The following is an 8894-nucleotide window of genomic DNA, read 5'->3' on the forward strand; positions in this document are numbered from 1 at the left end:
TCAAAGAAGGGTCTTTGGACAACTTGGACAAAAAGGAGGATCATTTTTGAACGAGCAAAATTTTATAGACAATTCAACATTGAAATTTTTGGCATGAAATTTGAGTTTTGATCGCCTAAAATAAAAAAATTTATACAAGAAAAGCATGTGTATCTAGAGCCATAGGTACAAATATATATAGTAACATGTGATAAGGTACCTCTCAAGTTGAGGACCTTGTAGGTGAATCAAGATCAAATTTTTGAGAGTAGACATTGAGAAAAAACGATTGGTGATTGTGATATATGATGTGTGAGGGCTGTGCGTTATTGGAGGGGTTGAGATTCGAGAATAAGTATTTCGAAAAAGAAAGGGGGATGTTTCATTAGAAAACCTTTTGTATGATGATCTAAACTTTAAAGGTTAGTTTCTTGGATTTGAGGGTTAGTGTGCGCGTTTCAAAGCTTTTCGTTGAAAGAAAATGTTTGAAACTTCTCCATGTTGTATTGGGTGGGGGGTGGGGGATAATGGAAGGATAATGGACCCTACATGTCATAATGGATATAGTCTGTAGAGAGTCAACAAAACCGAAAGAAGGGCGCCGACTTTCGATAAAATACCAGCGCGCTCCGCACTGAATTGCCAGACACTTTGACTTCACTGAATTGTCAATCGTCACAAAACAAAGACAGCAGTCGGATGAAAATCCGCTGAAAAGGGTTCAGCAAAGCTTTTAAAAACAGGCTCCCGAGTCCCAAATCCTTTGTTGCTGTGTGCGTCGATCTCCCCGTCCCCGTCCCCGCCTTCGTCTCCTTCCCTCTCGTCGCCGTCTGTGCCTCACATCGTCGCACTATCTCCAGGTACACCCTCTCTCTCTCTCTCTCTCTCTCTCTCGGCCCTGCCCTTCCCTCACCTCTCATCACCTCCGCCACCCAACACCCTCCTTCCATTCCCGCACCCTCTTTTCACGATTGCTGCTCCCACTTTCCTCAACTCTTCTTCTTCTTCCTCTTCTTTTCTGGGATAGGTAACAGATTCCATACCATTGCTTTCATGCTTTGCAAGAATATATGCTGTTGGATTCTTTTTCTGTGTTCTTGCGGCTCCAATCAACCGCTGGTGACTCTATGCAGAAATGCCCACTTCGCAAGATACGCATGCATCAAGCTATGTGTGTTCTTGGGTTTCAAACTAAGCTCAAACCATATGAAAGCTCTACACATAGATCAAGCTGTGTGTGTTCTTGCGCTTCAAACTAAGTGCAAACAATATGAAAGCTCTATTCATAGATCAAGCCATAGCTTGATCACTCTCACACACTCACATACTCACTCAGACTTTCTAGACGCAGATAAACATCGTGAGATTTTGCAAGGAACCTACCATATTCCTACTGAAAACTTTTGTTGATGAAACAGGGGAACAGGCTAAACGTAAAAACTTATTTTGATGTGCTCCTTGCCTCTTGACTTATTCCCTGTCATCTTGTGCAGAATAACTTTTCAGTCTCAAACTGTCCCAGAAAATGGGTCACCTGCATGATGGAACACTTGATCAAGGCGATCAACAAACCAATGTAGTGCAATTGGATCAAGATGATGTTCGTTATTATGCGGTGAAGAAAGATGCCACTGACGTGAATGGCAGGGTGAATGAATTTTCTGTGGAGGAGCTGTTTGCATCGACAGAAGTACCCACATGGTGGCGGCAGATAACGGCCAGGGGGATGATCCTAAGCATTGGACTTGGACTGTTATTTTCTGTCATCACTATGAAATTAAGCTTAACCACTGGAGTCATACCATCCCTCAACATCTCAGCAGGGCTGCTTGGATTCTTTTTCATGAAGACATTCACCATTCTTTTGTCCAAAGCAGGAATTGTGCATCAGCCATTTACCAGGCAAGAAAATACCGTCATCCAGACTTGTGTGGTTGCCTGCTATGATCTCGCGTTTAGTGGTAAGTCTCCTCTTGTATAGCTCCTGTTGAGCCGGTCGTCCGTTTTGATTTCTCATGCTTGTATGGTTCTGCTATTCTTGAGGTTTGCATTTTGGAAGGTTAAGTAAGAGGAAATGCTGCTGTTTTGTCTTTTTCAAGATCAACTGTTGCTGCTGATATTTTCCCAGGGCTTTCTCCAGCTAGTTACGCACCTGTATCAGCCTCATGTGCGAGTCCTCAGTAGTTATGGTCTCACCGATGTTGGTGAAATGTGGTAGATTGGTTAAGTTACGTGCCTTCCATGTCTCAGACATCATGCCCCTCCATTGTTTTCAGGAGGATTTGGAAGCTACCTTATTGCAATGGATCAGAAGACATATGATGCAGTTCATACAAGTGGGAGCACTAGTGACAATGCTGCAGCTGTCAAAAACCCTCACTTAGGATGGATAATTCCGTACATGTTTGCCGTTGGTTTTCTCGGTCTCTTTGCAGTGGTTCCTCTTCGCAAGGTAGACTATTTGATCTTAAGAATAGTGAACATTGAAAACACTTGGTTTTATTGTCATGCTGATGAGTTTGGTTCTTGTATGTACAGGCTATGATAATTGATTACAAGCTCACATACCCAAGTGGTACTGCAACTGCAGTGCTTATCAACAGTTTCCACACCCCCCATGGAGTAAAGCAAGCCATGTAAAGACCTTATCTTTCAGCAGGGAGTTAAGGAAACTGAAATGGCATCTCCTATGTCACAGCCTAAACTAATATGACTCTCCTTGTCTTTGCAGGAAGCAGGTTATCTGCCTGGGAAAGTACTTTTCGTTCAGTTTTCTTTTCAGCTTTTTCAAATGGTTTTACGGTGGGATCAATGACAGTTGTGGGTTTGATGGGTTCCCAACCTTGGGCTTGAAGGCTTATGCAAACAAGTAAGAAGTCTTATTTCATGGCTACTTTTCTTGGACATACCAAAGTTATATCCAGAATTGCTAAGACCTTATCTGCAAATGTGTACAGGTTTTACTTTGATTTCAGCATGACATATGTGGGAGCTGGCATGATTTGTCCTCATTTGATTAATGTGTCATTGCTACTGGGTGGCATCCTTTCTTGGGGTATAATGTGGCCGCTGATTGAGAAGAAAGCAGGTGACTGGTATCCAGCATCGGCAGTAAAGGGTTCAAATCTTCAGGGTCTATATGGCTACAAGGTTCAATATCTTGTGTATTTCATGAGCTTTTGTTTAGCAGCATCTTTCAGCAGTAGCTCTTCTCTCATTATATCATTGACAACGATTGAAGTCAGCAAACCAGAATCTTTCAGCAACAGCTGATCTAATGCAGATACTGACCTCTTCCAGGTTTTCATTGCAATTGCTCTTATTTTGGGTGACGGTCTGTACAACTTTGTAAAGATCACCTCTGTAACACTCTGGTCGTTATATCAAAGACGGAATAGCATGCTTCCTGTGAGGACGAGTGATGGTGAGTTGCCTCTAATGTATACGCGGTGTTGGCCTTTGTTTGAAACAGAAGTTTTTCTTGAGTTCTCAAAATGAGCGTTTTGACAATGTTGATGTGCTGACACAGCCATGGAGGAGCTTCCACCTGATGAGCAGCGGAGGAATGAGTTGTTTATGAAGGATAGGATACCATTCAAGGTGGCTGCTGCATGCTATGTAGGTCTTGCTGCGGTATCCACTGGTGTGATACCAAAAATCTTCCCGCAGATGAAGTGGTACTATGTCTTAATAAGCTATTGTGTGGCCCCAGTCCTCGGGTTTTGCAATGCATACAGTTGTGGCCTTACAGATTGGAGTCTAGCATCAACTTATGGGAAGTTGGGCCTATTTATCTTTAGTGCCTGGGCCGGGAAGGAGGGTGGAATTCTTGTGGGGCTTGTGTCCTGTGGGGTGATGATGATTGTGGTAGCTTGTTCAGCTGATTTGATGCAGGATTTCAAAACAGGGTACTTAACTCTGTCATCACCCAGGTCAGTGCTTGTGAAACCTGTCTTTTCATTCTTTTGTGACATGGAAGATGCTGAGATGCATTCTAATTTCTAATCCGTCATCCCTGCATTTGCATGAGACTGACGGGCAGTCCCACTTGTGCATCTATATGGTTGTGTAAACTTCCTCGCAAATCTACGATATTTGGAGGTTCATTCCGTTTCAGCTGTGTAGACTCATGTGTCTATTGCAACATTGATGCAGGTCTATGTTCGTAAGCCAAGTTTTGGGCACTGTGATGGGATGCGTTATTGCACCCTCTGTATTTTGGCTCTTCTGGAAGGCCTTTCCTATTGGTGATCCAAATGGTGAGTACCAGGCTCCGTATGCAACAATTTACAGAGAAATGGCTACAATTGGGGTGCAAGGGTTTGGTGCTCTTCCCAAGCACTGCTTGGATCTCTGCTATGCATTTTTCTGTCTGGCAATTCTCGTCAACTTTCTGAGGGACAAACCTCTGGCAAAATGGGCCAAGTACATTCCAATTCCCATGGCGATGGCCATACCGTTTTATATTGGTCCCTACTTTGCTATAGACATGTTTGTGGGCACAGTCATTGTGTTTGTATGGCAGAAGCTGAATCTAAAGAAAGCGGAGTTGCTGGTTCCGGCAGCTGCCTCAGGATTGATTTGCGGTGATGGTATTTGGACCTTGGTGTCTGCCGTGCTAGCTTTGGCGAAGAAGCAGGCCCCCATTTGCATGTTGTTCTTACCCAGTAAAGTAGCTGCGAGCATGAGCCTCGGCAATTAAAGGCTTTAAACATTCTTTTCGATAGCACTCTCAATATCTTTGCACACTGTATAGATAATAAGCTTGTCAGGATGCTGAACTGTCTATTGGCTGGCTATCATATGTATCAAACATCCATCAGCCCAAGTGTAAAATATGTATACCTATTACAATTTGCCGGAATGAGTGAAGGGTCAAGAGTTTCAAGCCCCTGACCCATTGCCTTTCCATTGATGTACACAAGGTTCTCTCTGTTTATTGTCCAATCCTTGTTATGGCTTACTGCTTTCGACTCTCCTTCGGGCAGCTTACCAGCTTCTCAAAACGCCAATTTTTAAAGATAGATTTGCACCAATTTTTGAGTTATAGAATCCGAAATGTATATGGGTTGGCTGCTTGACTTGTGCTCTTAAAATTATTGGGCACTGGCTTTAAATTATTCGATTTCAGTGCATGTCTGCCAAAACACTTCCCATATTAAGACAAACTCAATATCAATCATTTAATTCCAAGAGCCACATTAGTTAGTATCAAATAATTGACAATAGTCAATTATTGACACAATAATCAGAACTAAAAACAACCGACTAACAAAATGAAGAATGAACATGATTAATACAAAAAACACACTAAATTAACAAAAATAATAAGAGTATGAGAGTTGAATCCCTTCACCATGCTATTGAAGCATGCATTCTAGCCCTCTTTTTACCTTTCCACCTTTCCACTTGCAATGCAGATGCAAAAGTTTTTTTGTCAGCATTGTCTTCATCATTGATCTCTTTTATTGAATTAGTATCTCCAAAAGCTCTCACGAGGTTCTCATATTTGCATTCTCTATCTCTCAAAACATGGTTCGAGCTACGTTCCTTTGAGCTCCTTGTCCAAGTTCATTGGATCTTGAGGTTGGCTCTATTGATTAAGCTTGTTGAACTGCTTGTGTAGTATTTGTATTAGTTAATATCACAACCTCTGCTAGTCCATTTCCCAAACTATTTTGTTGGTCCATGCCTTGATGAGGTGCATTAACTTCCCTCTCCACTTCTATTGTAGCTTTACGCATCCATGCATAATCAAAACTACATCCGTGCACAATGCACATATTATGTATAACAAGATATGTTACCACCATTTTCAGAACATTTTGTAGAAGCATATTATATCTCTACAATAACATGCAAAATTGAGCTTTAAGGATTCCAAATGCTCTTTCGATTGGTATACGATTGCCTGATTGTATGTAATTTCAACAATAATGTTATGGAGATGGTCCATCCCTACTACCTTGAAAGAAGGCAACATCCAAAAGCATGCATGATAACCATAATCATCACCAAGAAGATGATATTGGCCCAAAGCTCCATTTGTGAATCATTTTCCCAAATCAAAACATTAAAAAAACATTATAATGATGCATTGTATCTGCCCAACCAATGTCGTAGTTGTGCACAATATAGTTTGGCAACCTTAGTGATTTGAAGAATCACTAAATTGAAGCCCTTTCTATTAAAATAATCATCATGGTTTCTTCTTGGAGCAATGATGGGTATATGGTTGCCATCTAGTATACCAACCATGAATGGTATACCTTGAAGGTCTTGATATGCATATGCAAGTTAGCTAACACTTCTTCAAAATTTCGATGGCTCCTCAATTTGAACTACAACTTTTGCAATATCCATAGCTTCCTTTTGAAAGTATAAGTTCAAATCATTTACCTCATGCAATATATTAGCCAGTAAATGAAGAAGAAACTATATTTGATATGTGGTAACCATTGCATACATCATAGCATCATTCTTTTTTAAGTCTACAAGCAATATAGAAATTACATCAACAAGCCTCCCCATAACATTACCTCGAGACAACCAACAAACATCATGAATGCGTAAAATCTCTAGAGGAGAGAGATCAAATGCTTTCAACAATCCAACAAATTATTGGTGCATTTTTGTAGAACCATTCACCCATGAGTATACATTGTTTGCAAACTTGTCCATGCAAGTAAATTCTGTAAATCTTTGACATGCGACTGATATAGCAAGTGCCTCTCTATGCAATGCACACTTACAAGATGTGGTGCAAGTCTCTAAAGTCTTGCAACCACTCCATTTGTGGTTCCTATCATTGTAGAAGCACCATCAGGAGAGAAAATCTAATCAACTTGGACAATGACAAATTCATCTTTTGCAACAACCCTATCAAGGCATTAAATTTGCATTCTGTTGTCTTATTCTCGAAACATAACAATGTCACAAACTTACATGTGACTGGCCCTCTTCCTTCTTCTGCCAAGTACACCATGTACATTATCAAATGTTGCTCATATCTGATGTCTGTGATATTATCAATGAGCATTGAAAAGAAGGGACTCTTTTGTACATCCCTTAGCAGTTCTTCCCAATAGACACATAATGTAGCTTTTAAAAACTCCATACCTGAAGTCTTGTTTGTATAAGTAGAGTACTCATCATTGATAGGCATACAAGGTGTTTTCATGTACCGTAAAAAGTCATATTGCCGTTTGTATGACTCTAGTGACATATTGTTGATGGCAAAAAAATACATTGTTTGCATCACACTCATAATTCTCTACTTTTCTACATCTACCATCGCTTTTACATGCTTCTATATGGGTAATGCTACCTATTTCTCCTTCATATCCCATCTTTGCTTTGTTGTTCTATGAGGTTCTGAGTTTGCATGCTTCACCAATGCACTTCTTTGCAATGTAGTGCTTCCTTCCTTGGCAAAAGGATTGTCCATTTTAAACTTTGTGCACCATGTGCATTTTACTTGTAGCTTCTTTTCTGCATCTTTCACAACATTGGCTCATGGAAAAGAGGGCTTCCAATCATCTCGAAAATTCTGGATGATCTCCTTTCCTTGGGTTGCATTTTTTCCCGATTCCATGTCATACATTGCTAGATAGGTTCCTCCTTCAGCATTGGGAGTCACACTTTCCTCTAGCACTGCCTCATTAAGATTGAAGCTTAAATTGCTTGATACAATACCAAAAGCATTCTTTATAGACTTCTGTCACACAAGTCTTTTGGAGGATGACCTATGTTAGTCCTCTTTCTTGAAGGCTCCATTCTAAAATAGTGAAGTCTACGCACAATAGAACAAGCCCACACAATTAGATCTAGTATGGAACCTTTGATTCACTCTCACAAGTCAAGGTAAATGCGAAGTAAAACTTATTTTTTTGATTAAAATATGAAGTTGATTATATTTATCTAACCTAGCTTGGAACTTTTATATCATTCTTAGCTCACAACTTCTGATTGATGTCCTTGTAGTTTTGGGACTACAATCAGATGCCCCTTTGATAGCCTTGTTCACTCTATCACACGTAACAAAAAATTGTGTGTGAATTTGAGACTCGTGAGTTATGTTGCAACTTATGCTATGCGTGCACTTACAATTATGTTGCAACTTGTGTTATTTGTGCACTTGCTTGCAACTTCTAAGTCCTCATCATAATCATAGTGTACTTTTAAGGTCTCATTATATCTCTCTCTTAGTAAACTTCTAAGATCTCATCCCAACTCAAAGATATGAATTGTGATTCATTGAACTAACTATGCTTGGAATCAATACTATTCAACCAAATATCCTTCCAGTTTTCCTTTTAAAATCTTCTATTGATATCACAAAAATTTTAAGCATCCTATTAGGTAAGTTTCAAATTGTACCTTACTTCTAGTTGTAGAAACAATAAAGAAAAATGATTGTTTGATTATTTAATCTATATCATACTTCTCACTTATAATCTATACTATTAGTTAAGGGGAGATCGGGGATGGGTGCCACGCGTCCAGCACCCGTCCTCGCCGCGAAAATCACGCCTGCCTCGGCACGAAGCGCCGGTGTGTCTAGGCGCGAAGCGCCTAGTCTCTTTGAATCATAACTAGTCATAGATGGTACGATTGCAAAGTCTAAACTATCATGATATTGGATTTGTATGTATCTAAGAAAACATCTAGGTAAGAATTCGGGCATGGTAAGACGTAACAAATATTATGCTATCATGTTCAACAAGCATTGCTATTGTATTGTTTTTTTTCCTTCAAACCAAACTCTAAGTCTGTTATCATTTATGTCCAACAAGCGTTGCTATTATATTACTTTTTCCTTCAAATCAAATCGTATCTCCTAATTCTATCATATCCAACAAGCATTCATATTCTATTATTATTCAAACCAAATGGGTGTTATAGCTTTCCCCCTA

The 8894-nt window shown here is 40.0% G+C and overlaps 1 protein-coding gene across 1 annotated transcript; it reads left to right on the plus strand.

Moving 5' to 3' along the window:
• Positions 1-687: 687 nt before the first annotated feature.
• LOC148035279 (putative metal-nicotianamine transporter YSL6) lies at positions 688-5011 on the plus strand. Its single transcript, XM_087680276.1, has 9 exons — positions 688-839; positions 1473-1940; positions 2256-2431; positions 2518-2615; positions 2711-2848; positions 2937-3129; positions 3280-3403; positions 3509-3911; positions 4135-5011. Exons 2-9 carry the CDS (start codon positions 1505-1507, stop codon positions 4679-4681), a joined length of 2115 nt encoding a protein of 704 aa, XP_087536402.1. The 5' UTR covers positions 688-839; positions 1473-1504; the 3' UTR covers positions 4682-5011.
• Positions 5012-8894: the final 3883 nt, after the last annotated feature.

Source organism: Lygodium microphyllum, chromosome 6, assembly GCF_053477565.2.
Source record: "Lygodium microphyllum isolate KBCC chromosome 6, Lygodium_microphyllum_v1.1.10, whole genome shotgun sequence".
NCBI lineage: Eukaryota > Viridiplantae > Streptophyta > Polypodiopsida > Schizaeales > Lygodiaceae > Lygodium > Lygodium microphyllum.